Here is a 23,246-nt window from a genome sequence, read left to right on the forward strand (position 1 = left end):
GGGTTGGGGGGAGAGAGGCGGGACGCAGGGGTGCAGGAGCGAGCCCTTTATTAGGCCTCCCCCTCCCCCTCGGCCCGGGGTGGCGGTTTGGGGGGGCCCCTGTGCCCCAGCGTCTGCTGCACGTGCTCCTTGAAGCGCTGGTTCTTCCTTCGGATCTTGGCGAGCTCGGCCTTGCGCTTGGCCTCCAGGTCGGGGTCCTGGGGGGTGGGGCAGAGGCTGCGGGCACTGGGGCTCCCCGAGGCCCCCACACCCACCTGGCCCAGGCTCCCCGGGGACCCCCGCACCCACCCACCCGGCCCAGGCTCCCCGGGGACCCCCGCACCCACCCACCCGGCCCAGGCTCCCCGGGGCCCCCACACCCACCCACCCGGCCCAGGCTCCCCGAGGCCCCCACACCCACCCGGCCCAGGCTCTCTGGGGGCCCCACACCCACACCCACCCACCCGGCCCAGGCTCCCCGGGGCCCCCGCACCCACCCGGTCCAGGCTCTCTGGGGGCCCCACACCCGGCCCAGGCTCCCTGGCACCCACTTTCCCTTCCAGGATCAGCTGCTTCCGCTTGTTGACCTCCTTCTTCTCGCCAAAGTGTGCGGCCTCCAGTTTCTAGGGGGCAGGGGAGTCAGGTGTCTGGGGGTCTTGGGGGCGGGGGGCAGGGTCCCGGGCACGACCCCCACACTTACGATCTCACACTCGCGGCGCACCACGTTGACCTGCGTGAGGATCTCCAGCACCTCGGCCTCCTCCACCTGGAGGTCCTCCAGCCGCTTCCCTGGGGGCGGGGCCTCAGCCTCAACCCAGCTCCGCCAAGCCAAGGACCCGGGTTCGAGGCCCCCTCCCACAGCAGAGGATGTAATGCCACAGGAGTCTCTGTCTCCCCGTCTCTGCCCAGATTTCTCTGTCCTACATAGCGGTGCCAGCCCCAGGGTGGCCTGGAGGCGGCGAGATAATAAACCGAGCCGAGACCCGGCGTGCTCACTGCTCAGGGCTGGGGCGGGGAGAGGGCAGGGGCTCACCGATCTGCTCCTCGATGGCGTGCACCAGGTGGATGTCGTACTGCGTCACCAGCGTGACGGCCTGGCCCTGGCGGCCTGCGGGCACAGGGCGGGGTGACGGGGAGCCCCGGGGGGCGACCGAGGGGGCCGGGGCGGGCGGAGACCTCACCTGCTCGGGCCGTGCGCCCCACCCGGTGGATGTAGATCTTGGGGAGCCCAGGGGTGTTGTGGTTGATGACCAGCTGCACGGTGGGGATGTCCAGGCCCCTGGGGGACGACAGGCCAGTCCCGCTGTCCCCAGCCCCCCCCCCGCCGCGTACCCCCCCCCCCGGGGACCCCCATCCCCTCACGGCAACCCCGCTCACCGGGAGGCCACGTCAGTGGCGATGAGGATGCGGTAGATGCTGGACTTGAACTTGGCCAGGGCCGCAAAGCGCTCCTTCTGCGGGGCGGGGCGGGGTCAGAGCTGCGGGCCGGCAGCGGGGTGGCGGCTGGGGAGGGGCGGGGACCCGGGAGGGGAGGGGCACCTGCTTCATCATGGAGTGCAGCGCCACGGCAGGAAAGCCCAACTTGCGGAGCATCATGCACAGCACCTGGCAGGTCCTGCGGGAGAGGGAGCCGTGAGAAACGCCGCCCGGCCCCCGCCGCTGCCCCGCCCATCCTCGGCCCCGCCCCCGCCGAAGCCCCGCCCATCGGTGGCCCCGCCTCCTCCGCTGCCCCACCCCCCCGCCGATGCCCCCGCTGACTTGCAGGTGCTGGTGAAGACCACCACGGCCCAGTCCTCGTGCGCGTCCTGGAAGCGCTGCAGCAGGTGCACCAGGTAGGCGTCCTTGACGCGCTCGGGCACCAGCACGTAGCGCTGATCCAGCTGCTCCACCGTGCGCGCCCTGCGGGGTGAGGGCCGGGTGAGGGCCGGGTGAGCCCCGCCACGCCCCGCAGCGACCCCGCAGCCCGCTCCTCACGGCGCCTGCGCCTCCCAGAAGAAGGGCCGGTTGGTGGCCAGGCCCTGCAGCTCGCGCAGCGTGTCGGTCAGTGTGGCGCTGAACAGCAGCGTCTGCCGGCGGGCCGGCACCGCCCCCAGGATGGCCTCCAGGTCGGCAGTGAAGTCGGTGCAGCCCTGCTCCAGCAGGCGGTCGGCCTCGTCCAGCACCTGGGGGCGCCGGCGGTCAGCGAGGCCCCGCACCGCGCCACCCCGCGCACCCACCCGGCGCCACACACCAGGAAGCGGATCTTCTTCAGGCTGAAGGTGCTGCTGCTGCGCAGGTGGTCGGCCAGGCGCCCCGGGGTGGCGATGACCACGTGCGGCTTCCTCGAGAGCTCCAGGGCCTGCGCCACCATGTCTGCGGGACAGGACAGGGAGCGGCTGCCTGGGGGCCAGACAGGGCCGCCCCCAGGGCACAGCCCCGCCCCTCACCGGCCCACCGGGTGCCAGTCTCCAGGCCCCGCCCCCAGGGCACAGCCCCGCCCCTCGCCCGCCCACCGAGTGCCAGTCTCCGGGCCCCGCCCCCAGGGCTCAGCCCCGCCCCCCGCCCTCTCCAGGCCCCGCCCACTCACCCATGCCGCCCACCACGATGCAGTCCTTGAGGCCCAGCGGCCTGCCCAGCACCCGGAACTGCTCGGCGATCTGGTAGGCCAGCTCCCTGCGGACCCGGGAGTCAGAGCGCCCGCGCGGGCCTCCCCGAGACGGCCTCCCCCCGCCGCCCCGCCCCGCGGGCCGCCTCACCGGGTGGGGGTGAGCACCAGGCAGAACACGCCGTAAGGGTCCTCCGACAGCTTCTGCAGGATGGGCAGCACGAAGGCCGCCGTCTTGCCGCTGCCCGTCTTGGCGCAGCCCAGACAGTCCCGGCCTGGGGGGGGGGGTCACTCAGGACGCGGCCTCCGGCGGCGGCTGCCAGGGAGACCGGGCCCACAGCCCGCAGCGCGGCGCCGCCTGCGCCTGGCTAGTTCCGGTGCGGGGCCCGGCGCCAAGCGCAAGGATGAAGACGGGACGATGTCACTCTCAGGCAGAAGCTGAGAAACAAGATCGGGAGAGAAAGCACACGCAGAAGCCGAACCGGAGTTGGCGTCCTGCGCCGACGGGAAAGACGGGGAGGAGACGGTCCAAGAAGGGTGGCGGAGGGCCTCGAGGGGCGGTGTTGGTGTCAGGTGGGAAAGGAAACGGGGGTGTGGTGCTCGTGCGGACGACTGTGCTGACTGCGGAGCGCCCAACAGCAGCGCCCCAGCAAGGAGGGCTTTCAGGAAGCCCACGTCGGGCCTTGCCGTGGCCCCGCCGGTGGTGCGAGGGCCGGGGGCCGGGGGCGGCTCCGCTCGTCCCCGCGGCGCGTGCCCGGGAGTCAGTCATCGAGCCCGGCGGCGCCGGCCGCCCCGAGACGCAGGCCCGCCCGCACTTACCCTCCAGAATGGCGGGGACGCAGCCGAGCTGCACGGGCGTGGGCTGCTTCAGGCCCAGCTGGCGACACTGCTCCACGAGCCACGACGACAGTCCGAGCTCCGCGAAGCCCGCCATGCCGAAGCCGCCGCCGCCGCCGCCGCCGCCGCCAACCCTAACCCCGGGGCCCCGGGGCCGCGCTTCCGGCGCACACGGCGGACCCAGAGCGTCTCCGAGGCGATTGGCTGGGCCTCCCGCGGGGCCCCGCCCACTCCCGTCGCCTCCGCCAATCCGCGCCCGCCTCCGATTCCCGGAAACCCCGTGGCCCCGCGAGACGGAGGCGAACTACAACTCCCGAAGGGCCCTGCGGGGCGCCCTCCCTCCGCGTCCTCCGATTGGCTCGGCAGCGGCAGCTCCGCTTCCCGGCGCGCCCCGCGCGGCACCGCTTCCGGCCGACGTGTCCCTCCCTCCGGAGAGAGAGGAAGAGCGGCCGCGGCGACATGGCGCCCCCGGCTCCCGGCCCGGTGTCCGGCGGCTCCGGCGACGTGGACGAGCTGTTCGACGTGAAGAACGCCTTCTACATCGGCGGCTACCAGCAGTGCATCAACGAGGCGCAGCGCGTGAAGGTCGGGGGCGCGACCTCTGACCCGGCGCGCGGGGGCGGGGTCACCGCGGGGACAGCGGGCGGGTCCGTGGGTCCGTCTGGGGTGCGGGGGGGGGGGACCCCGCGGCCCGCCCCAGGCTGCCGTTTGTCCCGCCCCGGTCCGTCTGTCCCCTGCACACACCCGCCTGCCCGTCAGCCCCTCCGCCCCGCCTCCTGTCTGTCCGCACAGCTGTCTGTCCGCACACCTCTTCACCCCGCACCTGCCACCTTCCGGGCGGCCCTCACCTCACCTCACCCGCCTCCCACCCACGCCGACTTCTCCTGTGCCCTCCATCCCCAAACTCGCCCAGTCACCTGTCGTTCACCTGTCACCCTCCATCCGTCCCCCACCACCCACCCTCCATCCTCTATCCGTCACTCTCCATCCATCCACCCTCCATCCGTCCCCCTCCATCCGTCCCCCTCCATCCTCCATCTATCCGTCCCCCACCATCCACCCTCCATCCATCCATCCGTCACCCTCCATCCATCCACCCTCCATCCCAAACTCGCCCAGTCACCTGTCGTTCACCTGTCACCCTCCATCCGTCCCCCTCCATCCTCCATCCGTCCCCCTCCATCCACCATTCATCCTCCATCCATCCACCCTCCATCCGTCACCCTCCATCCTCCATCCGTCACCCTCCATCCTCCATCCGTCACCCTCCACCCATCACCCACCCTCCACCCACCCGTCATCCATTTACTACCCCCCCATCGTCGTCCCTGCTCTGGCCTCCACCCGGCTGTCTTCCTCTGCGTCCGCTGGCCGTCCGGTCGGCGCTGCCGTCACTCCCTCTGCAGGAGGGCTCAGCGGGCGCCGGCAGGTTGCGGACCTGGGGGCGCCCCCCGGACCCTGCTGGGACCGAGTCCTGGGAGCCCCCGCCGCACTCACCCCGCCGTGTCCGCAGCTGTCCAGCCCCGAGAGGGACGTGGAGCGGGACGTCTTCCTGTACAGGGCCTACCTGGCGCAGGTGAGCCCCCAGCCGCCGGGCCGGCTGGACCGTGGGGGTGGGGGTGGGGGTGGGGGTGGGGGTGGGGTGGGCGGCCCGGGCGCGGCTGACGGTGCCCCCCCAGCGCAAGTTCGGCGTGGTCCTGGACGAGATCAAGCCGGCGGCGCCGCCGGAGCTGCAGGCTGTGCGCATGCTGGCCGAGTACCTGGCCGGCGAGGGCCGCAGGTGAGCCGGGTGGGCGGCGCCGTGGGGTCGGGCCGGGGGCCGGGACCCCGCGCTGAGCTGCCGCCCCCCCCCCCCCCCCCCGCAGGGACGCCATTGTGGCCGAGCTGGACCGCGAGATGGGCCGCAGCGTGGACGTGAGCAACAGCACCTTCCTGCTCATGGCCGCCTCCGTCTACCTGCACCACCAGAACCCCGACGCGGCCCTGCGCGCCCTGCACCCCGGGGACAGCCTGGAGTGGTGGGTGTCGGGGAGGGCGGGGCAGCCTGGGGGTGCAGGCCGGCTCCCGAGGGCGGGCCGGGCGCTGAGCGACCCTCCTTGGCAGCCTGGCCATGACCGTGCAGATCCTGCTCAAGCTGGACCGCCTGGACTTGGCCCGGTGAGGCCCTGCACACTCACCCCCACCCCCATGCCCGGCTGGCTCCGCCCCTGGCCCAGTCAGCCCCGCCCCCACTGGACCAGGCCCTGCCCCTTCCCCTGCCAGCTCCGCCCCCACTGGACCAGGCCCCGCCCCTTCCCCTGCCAGCTCCGCCCCCACTGGCCCAGGCCCCGCCCCTGCCAGGCCTGCCTGTCCTGCCCACATACCTCCGCTGCCCCATTGGGCAGGTGGGTTCAGGCCGCATGATGAGGAGCCCCGTCCCCAGGAAGGAGCTGAAGCGGATGCAGGAGCAGGACGAGGACGCCACCCTCACACAGCTGGCCACGGCCTGGGTGGGGTTGGCTGCGGTGAGCGGGTCGGGTGTGGGTCCCAGGTCTGCCTGGGAGGGGGAGCGCCTGCTCTGCTGACCCCGGCCGCCCCGCTCCCGTCCCGTTCTCTCTGTCCGCAGGGCGGTGACAAGCTGCAGGAGGCCTACTACATCTTCCAGGAGCTGGCCGACAAGTGCGCACCCACGCTGCTGCTGCTCAGCGGGCAGGCCGCCTGTCACATGGCCCAGGGCCGCTGGGGGGCCGCCGAGGGCACCCTGCAGGAGGCACTCGACAGGGTGCGTGCGGCTTCAGAAGGGTGCGGGGGCTCGGGCTCGCAGGGCAGACCCCGGGCAGGCTGGGGCGCCTCGGAGCCGAGCTCCCCGCCGCTCTGGGGGTGCTAGTGGGGGAGACTGACCGACCGCGTGTCCCGTCTCCTGCAGGACAGCGGCCACCCTGAGACGCTCATCAATCTGGTTGTGCTGTCCCAGCACCTGGGCAAGCCCCCCGAGGTGCGCTGGGCCCGCACCCCCAGGGTGCTCACAGGCTCTCCCCAGCTCCTGCCCCCATGGCCTGAGCTTCCCTGGGGAGGTCTCCTGTCCCCACGCCCCGCATCTGCTGTCTCCCCACAGGTGACAAACCGCTACCTCTCCCAGCTGAAGGACGCTCACCGTTCCCACCCCTTCATTCAGGAGTACCAGGCCAAGGTGGGGTGTGGGGGGATCCCGGCTCTCCCCTGGGGCCTTCTTGCCCCCGGGGCCTCACCTCCTGTCTCCCTCCACACCCCCAGGGCCTCACCTCCTGTCTCCCTCCACACCCCCAGGGCCTCACCTCCTGTCTCCCTCCACACCCCCAGGGCCTCACCTCCTGTCTCCCCTCCCTGCCCCGGCGCCTCACCTCCTGTCTCCCTCCACGCCCCAGGAACACGACTTCGACAGACTGGCCCTGCAGTACACACCCGGTGCCTGAGGCCTGTGAGGACCGGCGCCTTGCTGTGCCCCCCCCCCCACGAATAAATGTGTCAGGGACCCTCGAGGCGTGTGTGGTTTCTGCAGGGACCTGGGCGGAGAGGTGGTGCTCAGGCCTGGGCCCTCGGTGGTGGGGCCGGGGGTGTCCTGGGACTGCGGCCAACCCGGCGTGCGTACTGGGAGCTTCCGGGAGGTGTGGAGCAGGGTGTGGGGTTGTCTGGGGGTGGCGAGCAAGGGGGCACCAGGCCATTAGCAGCTGCGAGCTCTCCTGGGGTGCACTGGTAGCTCTGCTGAGGGCACCACCTGGCAGGACGGGACTGGGGGACACCCCAGAAACTGGCAGCCCGGGACAGGCCTGCGGGTGGGGGGAGCCCAGAAGCTGGCAGCCGGGCGCCCTCCCCAGCCCTGCGGCCAAGGTGAAAAGGATCCTGGAGAAACCAGAGCAGCCTGGAGCTGGGGGCCTCCGCGGTGCAGCCCACGCGGGGAACAAAGGGGCCGGGCTGGGGGGGCGCCCAGGCAGTGGCGGCGGGGCAGCGGGCAGGCTAGGGGCGCTGGGTCCCTGACCTAGGGCGAGGGGGCTTTCTCGCGGAGGCTGTGACCCCCAGGTGCTGGGGTCCCCAGAAGCTGCCCCTGCAGGGCGGAGAGCAGGTGCGGGCTAGGGCAGGGATGCGGTGCCGCCTCCCCGCCTCCAGCGCTCCTGGGCGGAGCCTGCGCAGGCCGATCCTCCGGCCGCTGGTGCGGGGGAGCGGGGCGCCTGGCGCAGGGCGCTCGGTGCAGGGTGCTCCGTGCCCAGGCCGCGCCGGGCGCCATGGAGGTGGCGGAGCCCATGCCCGGCTACGCGACGCTGGTGCCGCGGGGCTGGGACAGCGCGCTGGCAGCCTGGCGGGGCTGCGGGGACTGCGGGGGCGGCTGGGGCTCCGGCCTCACCCGACACGCGCACCTGGCGCCCCGCGAGCTCGGGCTGCTGCTGCTGGGCGCGCTCGGCTGGATGGGGCTGCGCGCCGCCGCCACCTCGGGGGTCTTCCGGGTCAGTGTGGGGCGCAGGGGGGGCGCGGGGCGCAGGGAGGTGCGCGGGGCGCAGGGGGTGCGCGGCCCCACAGGGAGGGTGCGCGGGGCGCAAGGGGTGCGGGGGCGCAGGGAGGGTGCATGGGGTGCGTGGGGCGCAGGGGGTGCGCGGGGCGCAGGGAGGTGCGCGGGGCGCAGGGAGGGTGCGCGGGGCGCAGGGGGGTGCGTGGGGCGCAGGGAGGGTGCGCGGGGCGCAGGGTGCAGGGCTGCGCCCATGGGTGGGGTCCGGGATTAGGGGCTTGGGGAGTGCGCATTAGGGGATACGGGCCAGGGTAGGGTGCGGAGCCTGGGGCTCGGGTTTGGGGCCTGGCCGCGCGCCGCTGCGGCCCGGTGGATGCGGAGGCCCCTGCGCCCTCCGGGCTCTGCAGATGGGGATCCCGCCGGCGGCCCTCTGGGCTCTGCGGTCCCGGCCCTGCGCCCGCTACGTCCCGGAGAGATTGGGTCCCGCCCTAGGCCGCTGGGCTGGGTGCAGGGGCGGGTGCGGGCGACCCCGCAGGGGTCCTCTGGGCGGGAACAAAGGGGCTTCTGTCCCCAGGCGGAGCGGGATGTTTCGGGCCCGCCCCACCCGCAGGGCTGCCCCCCCCCCGTCCGCTGGGAATTGGGGTGACATGGTGCCCGCACCCCAGTGCCCGGCTGTCCTTCCCTGACAGATGGAGGCTGCCTGGCCGCTGGTTGCCCGGGCAGTCCCCATGGCAACGGGGTGGTCTCCTGGGCTCTGGGATGCGCCCCGTCCCCCCTCCTGGCTCTGCTTTTGTCTCCCCGCTTCTGCCTGGGTCACCCCTGCAGCAGCTTCCAGGCCTCCTCCCTGGCGCCGACTCTGGGGGTGCCCGCTGCCCCTGGGCAGCTCAGTCCAGCGTGGGTCCCCCGCCCTGCAGGGGTCAGTGGGCGCTAAGTTTAGCCCTGGCTCACCCCCAGCTGGGGCCGCCCGGTCTGTGGGGGAAGGGGGGCTCCCTCTGAACCCTGGAGCTGTGCGCCCGGTCTCGCCCCATGCCCCCTGCAGCCCTGCACGCCTGTGTCCCCACAGCCCCCGCCCCCTTTCCTGTCCCCGAACCCCATTCCTGCCCGCTGCCCCCATTCCTGCTCCCTGCCCCCCACTCCTGCCCCCATTCCTGTCCCCTGCCCCCATTCCTGACCCCCATTCCTGCCCCCTGCCCCCATTCCTGTCCCCTGCCCCCATTCCTGCCCCCTGCCCCCCATTCCTGCCCCCTGCCCCCATTCCTGCCCCCTGACCCCCATTCCTGCCCCCTGCCCCCATTCCTGCCCCCTGACCCCCATTCCTGCCCCCTGCCCGCCCGCCCCCATTCCTGTCCCTGACCCCGTTCCTGGCTTCTGTCTCCTCCCTGAACCCTGAACCCTGGCCGGCCTGTCCCCACCCGCAGCCCCGGGACGCGGCCAAGCTCCCCGAGAGCGCCTGGAAGTTCCTGGTGTACCTGGGGGCCTGGAGCTACGGTGCCTACCTGCTCTTCGGGGCGGGGTACCCCTTCTTCCACGACCCGGCCGCCGCCTTCCACGGTAGGCACCCCTCCCGCTCCCGCCGCTCCTCGAGGGTGGGTTGGGGAGACGGGAGACGGGCCGGGCGGGCGGGGGGCACGCGGGGCCCGGGGTGGGGGTGCTGCCCGTTTGGGGGAGCCCCGGGCTCCCGAGGCGGCGAGAGGGCCGGCCTTTCTCTGCCCGTCCGGCGGGGCCTCCCCTCCGGCGGGGTTCAGCTGAGCTGCTGGGGTGGGGGCTGCGCTGCCCAGGCTCCACCCAGGGGTCGAACCTGGGGCCTCGGGCCCAGCCTTGGTGGCTCAGGCATGACGCCACCTCCTGACTTAAAGAAAACGGGGGCCTGGCCGTGGCGCGCCGGGTTAGGCGCTCATAGTACGGAGCACACAAAGATCGGGGTTCGAGCCCCCAGTCCCCACCTGCGGGGAAGCCTCACGAGCGGTGGAGCAGGGCTGCGGGGTCCCTCTGTCTGTCTCGCTCTCCAGCGGCCTCCCTCAGGTTCTCGCTCTCCTATACATACGGTGACAGTCGGCAAGAGAAAGGAAACGGACAGGACGGCCACAGGGGGCTGGATTCCCAGTCGGTGCGCGTGGGCCCTGAATCCCAGAGAGGCCGGGGCCAGAGAGGGCGGGCAAGGCGGCTGCTCTGAGCCTCCGGCCCCGCCCCTGCCCCGCCCCAGGGGAGGAGCCCGGCCCCGCCCCGCCTGGCCCCGCCCTGCCCCACCCGGCCCCGCCTGGCCCCGCCCTGCCCCAGGGGGAGGAGCCCCGCCCGGCCCGGCCCCGCCCCACCCCACCCCGCCCCGCCCCACCCGGCCCCGCCTGGCCCCGCCCTGCCCCAGGGGGAGGAGCCCCGCCCGGCCCCGCCCCACCCGGCCCCGCCCCGCCCCGCCCCGCCCGGCCCTGCCCCAGGGGGAGGAGCCCCGCCCGGCCCCGCCCCACCCGGCCCCGCCCCGCCCCGCCCCGCCCGGCCCTGCCCCAGGGGGAGGAGCCCCGCCGGGCCCCTGCCGGACACCCCGCGTTTCATGACGAAAGACTCTGTGGGGGCCGGCCGCGGGCTCACGCGGCAACAGGCACAAGGACCCGGGTTCGAGCCCCCCGGTCCCCACCTGCAGGGGTGGATACTTCACGAGCGGTGAGGCAGCTGAAGCAGGGCTGCAGGTGTCTGTCTGTCTCTCTGTCGCTCTCCCCTCCCTCTCTCAATTTCTTTTATTGTTGTAGTTACTATTATTGTTGTTACTGATGTTGTTGGACAGGACAGAGAGACATGGAGAGAGGAGGGGAAGACAGAGGGGGAGAGACAGACAGACGCCTGCAGATCAGACCGGTCCTTGCGCTTTGCACCGCTTAACCCGCCGCGGCCCGGCCCGCAGCTCCTCAGTCCTTTCCGGCGGGTGAAATAAAAGAAGGGGAGGGGAGGGGAGGGGAGGGGCTGTCCCGTGCCGCGCGGTCCCGCCCCGCAGGCTGCTCGTCCGGCAGGGCCGCGCCCCGCGACATCCGGCGCCTCCCTGCTGCAGGGCGGCTCTGCGCCCGGTGTGGCCGCTCTACACGGACGCCTGGCGCGCGACTGCCGGTCCCCCGGCGCACCACGTGCTCGCTCGCGCTGCTGCTGCTGCTGCTGCTCGTGGCCTCCGACGCCTTTCGGGGAGCCGCGGCCGCCGACGCACTGACGCACGGACGCACGGACGGACCGACAGCGGGGGGGGGGGGGGGGCAGCGCGCGCTCTGCACCGAGACTCTCCGCCCGAGCCGCGGGGCCCCGGGTTCAACCCCCGGCACCACCGTCAGCCAGGGCAGAGCCGGCCCTGGGGAAACAACAACGACGACAATAATAATAATCGCTTAACCCCGGCACCACCGTCAGCCAGGGCAGAGCAGGCCCTGGGGAAATAACAACGACGACAATAATAATAATCGCTTCACACACACACACACCCCTGCACCACTGTCAGGGCAGAGCAGGCCCTGGGAAAATAACGACGACAGGCCCTGGGGAAATAATAACGAGGACAATAATAATAACAGCTTAACACACACACCCCTGCACCACCGTCAGCCAGGGCTGAGCCGGCCCTGGGGAAATAATAATGACGACGACAGCAATAATAATAGCTTATCCCCGGCACCCCATCAGCCAGGGCTGAGCAGGCCCTGGGGAAATGACGACGACAGTAATAATACCTTAGCCCCCGGCACCCGTCAGCCCTGGGCTCTCTGGACCGGGTGAGCGTGCAGTTACAGCGCAAGGACCCGGGTTCGAGCCCCGTCCCCACCTGCAGGGGGAAGCGCCCAGGGCAGAGCAGCAGGCCTGCAGGTGTCTGTCTGTCTGTCTGTCTGTCGCTAGCCCAGAGACAGTAAGCAGACGGACCGACGGCGGCGCGCCGGTGGGCGGGGCAGGAAGCCTGGGAGCCGCCCCGGGTCCGGGTCCGAGCCGCCTGCGCCTGAGCGGCCCCGCGTGCTTCTACGGGGTTCTGGAAGCCCAGTCCGCTGGGACCTGACCTCCGACCCGCTGCCCTCCGACCCCGCAGGTACCGTAACGTCGACCTCCTCGTGCTGTCCCTGCACGCCGCCGCCGACGTGCTGCTGGAGTTCACGAAGCTCAACATCTACCTGAAGGGCCGCGGGCGCGCGCGGCGCGTGCACGAGCTGCTGGCCAACCTGGGCTGCGCGAGCTTCGGCGCCCGCGGGTGGGCGAGGCCTCGGGTGGGCGGGGCCTCTGAGCTGCTGGCCAACCTGGGCCTCGCGAGCTTCGGCGCCCGCGGGTGGGCGGGGCCTCGGGGCTGCTGGCCAGTGTGGGCTGCGCGAGCTTCGGCGCCCGCGGGTGGGCGGGGCCTCGGGTGGGCGGGGCCTCTGAGCTGCTGGCCAACCTGGGCTGCGCGAGCTTCGGCGCCCGCGGGTGGGCGGGGCCTCGGGTGGGCGGGGCCTCGGGGCTGCTGGCCAGTCGGGCTGCGCGAGCTTCGGCGCCCGCGGGTGGGCGGGGCCTCGGGTGGGCGGGGCCTCTGAGCTGCTGGCCAACCTGGGCCTCGCGAGCTTCGGCGCCCGCGGGTGGGCGGGGCCTCGGGGCTGCTGGCCAACCTGGGCCTCGCGAGCTTCGGCGCCCGCGGGTGGGCGGGGCCTCGGGGCTGCTGGCCAGTCTGGGCTGCGCGAGCTTCGGCGCCAGCTGGTGGGCGGGGCCCGAGGGGCTGCTGGGCGGCGCGAGCTTCAGCAGCGCCCGCTGGTGGGCGGGGCCCGAGGGGCTCAGGACAACGCACTCCCGGTGGGAGGGGGCGTCAGCTGGTGGGCGGGGCCTCATGCAGTGGGTGTCGCCCCGCTTCCACTCGGGCTAGCGGGCGAGGTCACAAGTGTGAGCGGTCGCGGGTGGGCTGAGGCTGAGCAGAGACAGGCGAGGTGTGCACGCTCTCTGGTTGGGGGTCCTAGGCTGGGCTGCAGGGTCAGGGGTCGGGTGCGGCAGGGTGTCGGAGCAGGGCCTGTGTGCCGCCCGCCCGCAGGTTCCTGTTCCGGCCGTACTGGTTCCCGCTCAAGGCGCTGTCCGCCTCCCTGCACTGCAGCCTGCGCGCCGTGCCCGACATCCCGTTCTGCTTCTTCTTCAACGCGCTGCTGCTGCTGCTGCTGCTGCTGCTGCTGCTGCTGCTGCTGCTGCTGCTGCTGCTGCTGCTGCTGCTGCTGCTGCTGCTGCTGCTGCTGGGCCTCGTGAACCTCTACTGGTTCCTGGTGAGGCCCCGAGTCTGTCCCGTTGTCCCGTCCCTGGTCCCTGCCCCATCCCGCCCGACCCCTGACCCCTGACGCCGTGCCCGTCCCCGTCCCCCGTCCCCGCAGTACATCCTGGCCTTTGCCGCCAAGATGCTGACGGGCCAGATGCGGGAGCTCAAGGACCTGCGTGAGTTCGAGGCGGAGCCCCCGAGCCCCAAGGCCGGCAAAGCCCAGTGACCCAGCAGCACTCGGACGGGACGGAGGGACGGACACTGGAGGCCAGGCCGCCCCCACCCCGGACAGGAGTCCCGAGAACCTTGTGCGGCTGCCCGAGGGGCGCTGGCCCCCGCAACATTCCAGACCCGGCCCTGCAGGCCGCCCCCGGGAAGCCCTCGGGGTCACTCCGGGGGAGCTGGGCGGAATAAAGACCAGGAGTGCCCAGGCCCTGGCCGCAGGACATGCGGATCTGGGGTGCAGGGGCTGCTTTCTGTGCCCGCACACCCAGGACGCCCCATTCAACTCTGCCTCCCCCCCCCCCCGGCACTGGTGGCTGGAAGGTCAGCGCCTCCAGCTGGGCACTGGGCGACCAGAAGAGCCAGGGAAGAGCAGCGGCCACAGCTCCAGGCCCCTTGGCCCGAGAGGCCCTGGGTTCGAGTCCCGTCACCACATGGGAGGACCGCAGAAAGCACTGGGGCTTCCCTTTGTCTGATCTGTAACAGAGGAGCACACACGTCCCGAGTGTGAGCCCCGGTCACAGGAGACCTCAGGGGCCCAGAGCCAGGCGCCGGGGCCTCTGCTCTCTGCCTCTCCCCCTCTACCTAGGCGGGAAAATAATAATCAGAGGTCTGCACAGGCACAGGCACGAGGCCCCAGCAGTAACCCTGGCGGCCAAGTAAACACACAAACACCTAAGCCTGGGGCTGGGTCCTCGGTGCGGGCCTGGCCTCTGCCTCCTCCTCCTCCCCGCACACGTGGGGGAAGCTCTGGGTGTGACTCCTGCAAATAAAGCTCTCTCCAAAGCTGTTAGTTCTGATGAGGGGGGAGGGGGAGCAGGGCATGGCGTCAGCCACAGGGCCCCCCAGACGTGTCATTACAGGGGTGCCGAGCTCAGTGCGGGCCACCTGTGCCCCCACCTCCCTCCTCCCCGCGACTCCCAAGATGCCCCAACACTCAACTGTGGCAGCTCCCCGCCATCCACAACACCTGTCCCCGATCCGAAGGCGACTCCCAGCCTGCAACTGGCCTTCTGGGGGAGCCCTGGGAGGGGCAGTCACCCCCAAAGCTGAGCCTCCTCCACACACAGCACAGCTCGAGCTACTCTGGTGCCTTGGCAGCTCCTGCGTGGCATCTGGGCTCTCAGGGCCCACAAGTTCCCGGCAGTGTGGGCGGGGGGCACTGGGCACCCTGCACAGAGAGGTGTCCCGACTAACAGAGCTGGGAACCACACGCGCGGCCGGGGACCGAGAGGGACAGGGACACCTCCTCTCTGCAGCCACCGGCAGGGACCAGATGTGGAGGCCTCGAGGGACCCTGGGTCTCTGTGCAGAGGTAGCCCCTGGCCTGCAGGGGTGCAGGGGGTGGAGCACCCAGCTGTGGGGGAGGCTCCGGGTTCCATCCTGCTGCCACAACTGCCAGAGGGAGGCTGTCCTCCTCTTATGAAATAAATATCTAGAAGGGGTTGGGGAGCCACCCACTCTCCCGCCAAGACTCGGAAGCCCTGGGTTCAAGGATCAGCACCGTCAGCCAGAGCTCCGCTGGGCTCTGGAGACAGAAGTCGACGATAGCCCCAGACAGGCTGGGAAAACAGCTCCTCTGTGCGCTGCCCTGCCACGTGTGGGGGCCAGGTTCGAGCCCACAGCCGCCACTGAGGAGGAGCGTCTGCACGGGCAGCCTGGGGAGCAGCCAGCCTGCGGACAGAAGGGGCAGGGGCAGGCCGACCCACAGCTTGCCCGGCTTCAGGCCCCCGGCAGCAGCGCAGCGCCCCAGGTGCCCCGCCCGCCCCAAGGGTGCCCAGGCGACGGGTGCGGGAAAGCTGACCCACCAACACGGCCGTTTATTAAGATTTTATTGGTGACGAAAAAGCTTAAAACAAAAGGACCAGAAATGAGAAGGGACACAGCGGGCGGGCGGGTGGGCGGACAGGCGGCGCAGAGCATTCTGGGCAGCCGGGTGGGTGTGGGCGGCGGCCCGCGGGGCCCAAGCTGGCAGTGGCGCCCCTGAAGCTCCTGCCCGGGCCTCCGGGAGGCGGACGGGCGGGCGGCAGGTCGCGGCGCCTCAGTGGAAGGGGACGAACAGAGACCCAACACCGCGTTCTCAGGGGAGGCCGGACGGCGGCCCTCTCGCTGGCTGGGCGCTGCCCCGGGAGGGCAGGGCGGGCAGCTTCTCACGCCCCGCGGCGGGCGGCTCCTGCTCCTGTGGCCGGCTCGGGCTCCTGCTCCTCCGGCTCCTGCTCCTCCGGCGGCGAAAACGGGGCCTGGCCGGTGGCCAGCGGCTCTGGGGCTCCCGGCTGGTCCTCGCCTCCTGTGGGTGGTCAGCCAGGTCCCTTTCCCCTCCCACACCCACCTTGGCCTGCGGCCAATAGGGCCCCGCCCCTTCTAATAGGGGCCCCGCCTCCAGCCCCGCCCCTTCTAATAGGGGCCTCGCCTCCAGCCCCGCCCCTTCTAATAGAGGCCCCGCCCCTTCTCACAGGGGCTCCACCTCCAGCCCCACCCCCGCCTTCTAATAAGGGGCCCCAGCCCCAATTCAGGCCCCACCTCTAGTACTGAGACAGGCCTGCGACCCCTCCGTGCTGATAGGCGCGCTCCCCCTGGTACGTGGAGTCCTGCGACAGCGCCACGTCGATCTGGGACTTGAACTCGTCACCCAGGTAGCTGTCCTGGGGGGGGGGGGGCAGGGGGGGGTGAGCCCGGGCCAGGAGAGGGGCTCGGGTGGGGTTTGGGTTAGGGCGGCCCCCGCGTCACCTGCGAGAGCTCGGGCTGCGACAGGCCGGCCTGGCTCATCTGTGAGGGCTGGCTCATGGAGATGTAGCCCTGCGTCAGCGCGCCCTGTGAGAACGGCTGCGAAGCCGCGTCCTGGCTGGCCTGGCCACCGGGCAGCGCGCTCGGACCCGGGCCCGGCGGCCCGAAGCGGCTCTTCTGCCGGCAACCCCGGCCCGCCTTGCCCTTCGGGGCGCCGCGGCCTGGAAGGGACGTGGACTGCCGTGAGGGGTGGGCCCAGCCCTCGATGCCCCTGGGGGCGGCCCCCGTGCCCCCGGGTCCTCACCGGCGGCCGGCCCGTTGGCCTGGCCGAAGTAGCCGGGCGGCGGCATGGGCGGCATGACCAGGTTGAAGGGGATGGGGATGTTCATGGCGGCCACGTGGCCAGGTCCCGCGCTGATCACGCCCAACTGGTCGTGCGTCTGGAAGTACAGGCTGGACGGGCGGCCTGCGGGTGGGTGGGGCGGGTCAGCGCTGCCGTGGTCCCCAGAGACGACCCGCCCGCCCGCCCGCCCGTCCACCCCACTCACCCTGGCTGCTGCGGTCGTACACGGAGCCCGGGATGATGGCCTCGCGGGCGTCGTACATGGCCGTGGTCATGAAGCGGGCGCCCTGAGCGGACAGCCCACCACAGCATGTGGGTCAGCCCGGCCGCTTCCGAGCCGCCCGCCCCCCGCCCGCCCGCGTGTGCTTGCTCACGGGGTTGATGGTGTTGACCAGCTTGCGCGGCTTGCTGAACTGCATGAGGCTCTCCCGCAGGTTGTTGAGCGGCCCCTCCACCAGCACCTTCTGCTCCTTGTAGTAGTTGAGCAGGTGGTTCCACAGCGGCTGCTTAGACAGGGCCTTGGGGTTGCCCACGATGATCACGCCGTACCTGGCGCGCGTCAGGGCCACGTTGAGGCGCCGCGGGTCGTTGAGGAAGCCGATGCCCTGGTGCTCGTTGGCGCGCACACACGACAGGATGATGAAGTCCTTCTCTCGGCCCTGGAAGGCGTCCACACTGGCGATCTCCACCTCCTGGGGGCAAGGCCCAGAGGTCAGGCGGGGCCGGAGGTCAGGGGAGCCAGAGGTCGGGCGGGGCGGGGCACCTGGTAGAGCTTGGTGTGCAAGGAGCCGCTGAACTGCATGTACTGCACCAGGTAGGAGCGCTGGCCCTCGTAGGGTGTGATGATGCCAATCTGGTCGGGCTTGGCGCCCGCCTTGAGCAGCTTGGTGGTGATCTTCTCCACATTGGCGGCCTCCGTCCTGGGGGGTGGGGAGGGTCAGTGCGGCCCCGGGGCAGGCGGGGGGCGTGGGGCCGTGGGCCGGGCTCACCTGTTGAGGTAGGAGGTGCCCGAGCTGGCGATCTCCTCCTGGCCCTGCGTCACGTAGAAGAACATAGGCTTGTCCGGCTGCGGCCACTGGAAGTCGAAGCCCTTCTTCACTCGGTCGGCTGCGGCAGGGGGAGAGAGCGAGCGGCCTGGCACCCGGGCCCAGCTGGGGGGCAGGGCGGGCAGTGGGTGGGCCTGACCTGCGGTGACCGTGTCCTAGAGGGGGACCCGACCCGACCCATGGTGACCGTGTTCTAGAGGGGAGCCTGACCCGACCTGACCCGTGGTGACTGTCCGGGGGTGGGCTGACCTGCGGTGACGCCATTCTGCAGCGAGCCCTCGTAGAAGATGTTGGAGGGGAAGGCGCTGAGGGCAGGGTGCATGCGGTACTGCACCTGCAGGCGGATGGGCCGGATGCCCAGGACCACCAGACGCTCAAACAGCGACTGCGACAGCCCCGCCTTGGCCGCCTTCTTGCACATCACGACCGGGCCCAGCTGGCAGTGGTCGCCGACCAGGATCAGCTGGGGGGGGGGGGGGGACGGGGCTCAGCAGGGCTCCCACGAGGCCGGGCTGGGCCCGCACCGCACCGCACCGAACGCCACACCAGGCCCCCACCGCACCTGCTTGGCGCCCAGCACCACAGGCACCATGCACTCAGGCTCGGTGGCCTGCGTGCTCTCGTCGATGAGGATGGAGCGGAACTGCATCTTGGCCAGCCGGGGGTCGCCCGCCCCCACGCAGGTGCAGCAGATGACGTCGGCGTTCTGGGGAGACAGGGCGCGGCTGGGTGGGGCAGGGAGGGCGGGGGGCAGGCGGGGAGGGGGCAGGCGGGGAGGGGGCAGGCGGGGAGGGCTCACCATGAGCAGCTCGCGCTCGGCCGTGCGCTTGAGGGCGCGGTAGCGCTTCTCGTCGGCGGAGGACAGCTCGCCGGTCTCGTCCTTGAGCTGCTGCAGCTTCTGCAGCTCGGGCATGCTAGGAGGGGTCGTGCCTGTCAGCCCCATCGTCCGGCCCGGGCTGCCCCCACCCGCCCGCCCGCCCGCCCGCCCGCGAGCCGCTCGCCCACCTGTCCATGTTGCGGATCTGGTTGTGCAGCGCCAAGAAGGACACAGGCGAGTCGATGGCCTCGCGGCTCTTGGCGCACAGACGCACGACCTTGAGCCCCGTCTGGTGGATCTTCTCCGTCAGCTGGTCCACCGCGATGTTGCTGGGCGCACACACCAGCACCGGCCTGGCGGTTTGGAGGTCAGCAAGAGATGGGGCGGGGCAGGGCTGGATGGGGGGGCACAGGACAGGGGACACGGCCTACCCGTTGCCCTGCCGCGCCAGGTGGTACACGATGGTGGCGGAGGTGACGGTCTTTCCGGTGCCCGGGGGGCCCTGGATGAGGCTGAGGGGTCTCTGCAGCACGGTCTTGACGGCGTACACCTGTGGGGGCGGGGGCCTGGGTCAGGGCCGGGGGTGGGGGCCCTGGGAGTGGTTATGGGGGGCCCTGGGGGTGGTTATGGGGGGCCCTGGGAGTGGTTATGGGGGGCACCTGCGAGTGGTTGAGGTCGGGCAGCCCCTGGGCGGTGAAGCGCTTGGGCAGCTGGCACTTGATGATGACGTCCTCCACCTCGTGGCCCAGCAGCTTGTGGTAGATGTAGCCCGACACCGAGGTCTCGTCCACCGCGAAGGTCTTGAGGGCGCTCTGCATCCTGTGGGTGGGGGCAGGGCGGGGTCAGTCGGGGTCGGGGGTCAGTGTGGGGGGTCGGGCAGGGAGGAGCACACCTGTCGAAGGACGTGGACTTCCACACGAAGTCCACCTGGAAGTTGTGGGTCACCTCCACGGGGGCCCCCACGCCGCTGCGGAGCTCGATGGCGATCTCGTCGCCGTAGTCTGCCGCCGGGTTAAGTTCCACCGAGGTCAAAGTGCCTCACCCCTGGCGGCCCCCCCAGCCCCGCAGCCAGCACCCGGCTAAGCGAGCCCCAAGGCGCCCCAGGACTCCTGCGGACCCCAGCACTGCCCCACAGGCTGCCAACCCCAACCCCCCACCGCAGCCCCAGCACTGCCCCACTGGCTGCCAACCAACCCCAAACCCCCCACCCGCAGCCCCCAGCACCGACTCCCGTGTCCCACGAGCCCCCACAACCCCGGGGGCCTCCCACAGGCCGCCGAGACCGTCCCGAGACCGCACAGCCCCAGGCCCAGGGTGCGGAGGATACTGTCGGGGACCTTGATGACGTGGCCGATGCCTTTCCAGAGCGGGGCCAGGTCACCCTTGTAGCGCAGGCAGATCTCGTCACCCTGCATCAGCCGCATATCTGGGAAGGGAGGGGAGGGGTGAGGCGGGCGGGGGCGCGGGGGCAGGCCCGGCGGGACCCCAGGCAGAGGTCCCGGCCCCTCACCAGAGTCCGTCTTGGGCAGCGTGAAGTAGGCAATCCGCTTCTTGTTCAGGCCCAGGTCCCAGCGCACGGTGATGTTGTCCTGAGTCTGCGCAGGGACACGGGCGGGGTCGGCGGGGGCGGGGGGGCGGCGGAGTGGGGGGCGGGGGCGGAGTCGGGGGCAGGCGGGGGCACCTGGGACTCCTTGAGCTTCTTGTCATAGTCGGCCTCCAGCTTGACGAGGGGCCCGAAGATGTTCTGGTACTGGTAGGCATCCTCGTAGCGCAGCAGCACATGCTGGGGCTCCTCGTCCACGCCCGGCTTCTCCAGGTCCTCCAGCGTGGCTGACGGGTTCTCCTGCGGGGCGGGGCGGGGCGCGGGGGTGAGGGTCTCCGCAGGGGTGAGGGTCTCCCGCGCAGGGGTCCCCGCCCCGCCGCCCCACCTTCCAGAGCTCCTCCAGCTTGTTGATCTGCTGGGCCGTGATCTGCCGGGCGCGCAGCTGCTCCTGCTCCGAGGGGATCTTGACGAGCCAGGACAGGAAGCAGCGGTCCTGGATGAGCGGCTGCCACTGCGAGCTGTCCCAGTTGATGTCCTTCAGGCTGCTCTGGCTGGCGCACGGCTGCCTGCGGGACGGACGGACGGACGCACGCTCGAGGGACGGAGGGAGGGAGGGAGGCGCTCGCCCGCCTGGCGCCCCTGCCCCCGGCCAGCAGCCAGCACCCACCGGCAGAGCAGCACGACCACGGAGTCGGCCTTGGCGGGGATGAAGCCCAGCAGGAAGACGTTTCTGCAGCCGCAGTTGTAGCACTCCAGCACCGTCTCGCCCAGGGGCCCGTCCTTGTGCAGCGTCACCTCCTTGCACTTGGCGCGCACCAGGTGGTTCACGATGTGACTGCGCGAGGCAGGCGGGGACTCAGGTCTGCCGCCCCCGCTACCAGGGACCCCCACACCCGGGTACCCTGCCTCCCGGAGGTGCCCCCCAGCCCCTACCTCCCGGAGGTGTTCCCGCGCCCATTGCAGAACCACTTCTTGCTGGTGTTGCAGTAAACCACGCAGGCCGGGTCGTGGATGCCGCAGTAGCTGGGGGTGGGGCGGGCGGGTCAGAGGGACGGGCCGGGTCGGCGGGGTGTGTCGGCCAAGCCCCCACCCGGCGGGCGCCCCACCTGCAGGCGTGCGCCGGCAGGTCCTTGGTGTAGTAGGTGTCCTCCTCATCCTCCTCGAAGTTGAGCTCCGCCAGCAGCTGGCTGGTCTTGGGCACGCCGTCGTCCGCAGCCCCGTTCTGCAGGCCATCCTCAGGGACCCCCACCTGCGGGCACCGGGTCAGGGGTGCGGCCAGGACTGGGGGGCACCCGGGGATGGACCGGGTGCGACCGGGGACCCGGCTCAGGGAGCCCCATCTAAAGGACTGATCACGGACCCCCACCCCGGCTCCCGGCTCGGGGACCCCCACCCCGGCTCGGGGACCCCCACCCCCGGCTCAGGGACCCCCACCCCGGCTCCCTGCTCGGGGACCCCCACCCCGGGGACTCGGCTCGGGCACCCCCACCCCGGCTCCCGGCTCGGGGACCCCCACCCCGGCTCCCTGCTCGGGGACCCCCACCCCGGCTCCCTGCTCGGGGACCCCCACCCCGGCTCCCTGCTCGGGGACCCCCACCCCGGCTCCCTGCTCGGGGACCCCCACCCCGGGGACTCGGCTCGGGCACCCCCACCCCGGCTCCCGGCTCGGGGACCCCCACCCCGGCTCCCTGCTCGGGGACCCCCACCCCGGCTCCCGGCTCGGGGACCCCCACCCCGGCTCCCTGCTCGGGGACCCCCACCCCGGGGACTCGGCTCGGGCACCCCCACCCCGGCTCCCGGCTCGGGGACCCCCACCCCGGCTCCCTGCTCGGGGACCCCCACCCCGGCTCCCTGCTCGGGGACCCCCACCCCCACCCCCGGCTCAGGGACCCCCACCCCCGGCTCAGGGACCCCCACCCCGGGCACTCGGCTCGGGGACCCCCACCCCGGCTCCCTGCTCGGGGACCCCCACCCCCGGCTCAGGGACCCCCACCCCGGCTCCCGGCTCGGGGACCCCCACCCCGGCTCCCGGCTCAGGGACCCCCACCCCGGGGACTCGGCTCGGGCACCCCCACCCCGGCTCCCGGCTCAGGGACCCCCACCCCGGCTCCCGGCTCAGGGACCCCCACCCCGGGGACTCGGCTCAGGGACCCCCACCCCGGCTCAGGGACCCCCACCCCGGCTCCCGGCTCAGGGACCCCCACCCCGGGCACTCGGCTCGGGGACCCCCACCCCCGCCCCGCACAGCCCTCGGGCGCGGCAGCCAGCTGGCACCCAGGGCGGCGGGCAGAAGCTCCGTCCACAGCCCCGAGCGGGGCTCCCGGTGCGGGTACGGCGGCTCCCGGGGCTCGGCCGCGGGTTCCGGGTGCCGCCCCCGCCCGCCCGGCCGGCCGCGGCCTCACCTGCGCGTCGAGCGGCGCCCCCCCCGCGCCGGGCCCGCCGGGCGGCGTCTGCGTCTGGCTGGGGAGCGTGAAGTCGGTGAACTCGAAGTCGGAGCCCTGCGTGTCGGCGCCCAGCAGCTCGGCCTCCTCGGCGTCCAGGAAGGTGAGCGTCTGCGAGCTGGGCCCGTACGCCTCCACGCTCATGCTGCCGCCCGCCACGGCCGCCACCGCGCCTGCGCCCCCCGCGCCCGCCGCACGACGCACGCCGCCGCGCACGCCGCCGCGCACCACGCAGCACGCACGAGCGGGGGCGGGGCCAACCGCCCGCGCCGCGAGCGCGCACCGTCCAACCGCCGCCCGCGGACCCGAGGGGATGCGCGCGCAGCCGGCGCCCGGCGAGGGGCGGGGCTTCCGGGGCCCGGGGCGGCGAGTGCGCAGTCGCGGCCGCGAGACGCGAGGCGTCCGGGGAGGGGAGAGCGCAGGCGCGAGGGGCGGGGCCCACTGGGCTCTGGAGCGGGAGGGCGCAGGCGCGGGGGGCGGGGCGAGGGGGCGGGGACTCTGAGGCGCGCAGGCGCACTAGCTGGGCCCGGGCTGGGAACCTGCGGGGCGTTCGCGGCGACCTCAGGGCCTTTCGGTGCCTGTGGCCCCCGATTCCTGGCCTCCGTCTCCCAGAGATCAGGACTCCGTCTCCCAGAGACCCGCAGCCTCAGTCTTCCAGAGACCCCCAGCCTCAGTCTCCCCAGAGACCCCAGCCTCCCAGAGACCCCCAGCCTCCGTCTCCCAGAGACCCCCAGGCTCCGTCTCCCAGAGACCCCCAGGCTCCGTCTCCCAGAGACCCCCAGCCTCAGTCTCCCAGAGACCCCCAGCCTCAGTCTCCCAGAGACCCCAGCCTCAGTCTCCCCAGAGACCCCCAGCCTCAGTCTCCCAGAGACCCCCAGCCTCAGTCTCCCCAGAGACCCCCAGCCTCAGTCTCCCAGAGACCCCCAGCCTCAGTCTCCCCAGAGACCCCCAGCCTCAGTCTCCCAGAGACCCCCAGGCTCCGTCTCCCAGAGACCCCCAGCCTCAGTCTCCCCAGAGACCCCCAGCCTCAGTC

General features: G+C 72.4%; 4 protein-coding genes across 7 annotated transcripts in view; 2 read left to right on the forward strand and 2 right to left on the reverse strand.

Moving 5' to 3' along the window:
- Window positions 1-31: 31 nt before the first annotated feature.
- Window positions 32-3,540, reverse strand: DDX49 (DEAD-box helicase 49). Its single transcript, XM_007533197.2, has 13 exons — window positions 3,383-3,540; window positions 2,715-2,838; window positions 2,546-2,631; window positions 2,210-2,331; window positions 1,954-2,141; window positions 1,738-1,878; window positions 1,519-1,594; window positions 1,357-1,433; window positions 1,161-1,258; window positions 1,013-1,087; window positions 680-768; window positions 531-602; window positions 32-197 (listed from the first exon to the last, which is right to left on the reverse strand). Exons 1-13 carry the CDS (start codon window positions 3,495-3,497, stop codon window positions 51-53), a joined length of 1,410 nt encoding a protein of 469 aa, XP_007533259.1. The 5' UTR covers window positions 3,498-3,540; the 3' UTR covers window positions 32-50.
- A 275-nt stretch (window positions 3,541-3,815) lies between these two features.
- Window positions 3,816-23,246, forward strand: part of COPE (COPI coat complex subunit epsilon) — a 54,950-nt gene continuing 35,519 nt past the window's right edge. Inside the window, exons 1-10 of one of the 2 annotated variants that reach the window (XM_060182392.1) lie at window positions 3,818-3,985; window positions 4,914-4,976; window positions 5,080-5,180; window positions 5,266-5,418; window positions 5,504-5,557; window positions 5,823-5,904; window positions 6,006-6,161; window positions 6,306-6,374; window positions 6,495-6,569; window positions 6,784-6,856. In XM_060182392.1, coding sequence (XP_060038375.1) covers window positions 3,860-3,985; window positions 4,914-4,976; window positions 5,080-5,180; window positions 5,266-5,418; window positions 5,504-5,557; window positions 5,823-5,904; window positions 6,006-6,161; window positions 6,306-6,374; window positions 6,495-6,569; window positions 6,784-6,831 — 927 coding nt within the window. In that variant the 5' untranslated portion in view covers window positions 3,818-3,859 and the 3' untranslated portion in view covers window positions 6,832-6,856. Of the gene's footprint in view, window positions 3,986-4,913; window positions 4,977-5,079; window positions 5,181-5,265; window positions 5,419-5,503; window positions 5,558-5,822; window positions 5,905-6,005; window positions 6,162-6,305; window positions 6,375-6,494; window positions 6,570-6,783; window positions 6,857-23,246 lie in introns of both variants that reach the window. The other variant, XM_060182394.1, reaches the window with a different exon arrangement.
- On the forward strand, window positions 7,639-13,988 carry CERS1 (ceramide synthase 1). The gene is made up of 7 exons (XM_060181420.1): window positions 7,639-7,935; window positions 9,275-9,407; window positions 10,840-11,055; window positions 11,612-11,690; window positions 11,905-12,063; window positions 12,865-13,087; window positions 13,193-13,988. The coding sequence occupies exons 1-7, from the start codon at window positions 7,639-7,641 to the stop codon at window positions 13,301-13,303; spliced, it is 1,218 nt and encodes a 405-aa protein (XP_060037403.1). The 3' UTR covers window positions 13,304-13,988.
- Window positions 15,115-22,482, reverse strand: UPF1 (UPF1 RNA helicase and ATPase). 3 transcript variants are annotated; one of them, XM_060182286.1, is made up of 23 exons: window positions 22,175-22,481; window positions 20,879-21,021; window positions 20,706-20,795; window positions 20,440-20,607; window positions 20,158-20,338; window positions 19,911-20,072; window positions 19,740-19,824; window positions 19,557-19,655; window positions 19,122-19,248; window positions 18,889-19,048; window positions 18,661-18,779; window positions 18,418-18,582; window positions 18,212-18,326; window positions 17,975-18,118; window positions 17,662-17,875; window positions 17,356-17,473; window positions 17,130-17,286; window positions 16,741-17,058; window positions 16,572-16,653; window positions 16,328-16,489; window positions 16,027-16,244; window positions 15,820-15,941; window positions 15,115-15,586 (listed from the first exon to the last, which is right to left on the reverse strand). In XM_060182286.1, the coding sequence occupies exons 1-22, from the start codon at window positions 22,355-22,357 to the stop codon at window positions 15,822-15,824; spliced, it is 3,330 nt and encodes a 1,109-aa protein (XP_060038269.1). In that variant the 5' UTR covers window positions 22,358-22,481; the 3' UTR covers window positions 15,115-15,586; window positions 15,820-15,821. The 3 variants fall into 3 exon arrangements, with proteins under 3 accessions (XP_060038269.1, XP_060038271.1, XP_060038268.1); XM_060182288.1 differs by having other exon boundaries at window positions 19,122-19,230; window positions 22,175-22,480; XM_060182285.1 differs by having other exon boundaries at window positions 19,122-19,230; window positions 19,557-19,824; window positions 22,175-22,482.

This window comes from Erinaceus europaeus, chromosome 23 (genome assembly GCF_950295315.1).
Source record: "Erinaceus europaeus chromosome 23, mEriEur2.1, whole genome shotgun sequence".
Lineage (NCBI taxonomy): Eukaryota > Metazoa > Chordata > Mammalia > Eulipotyphla > Erinaceidae > Erinaceus > Erinaceus europaeus.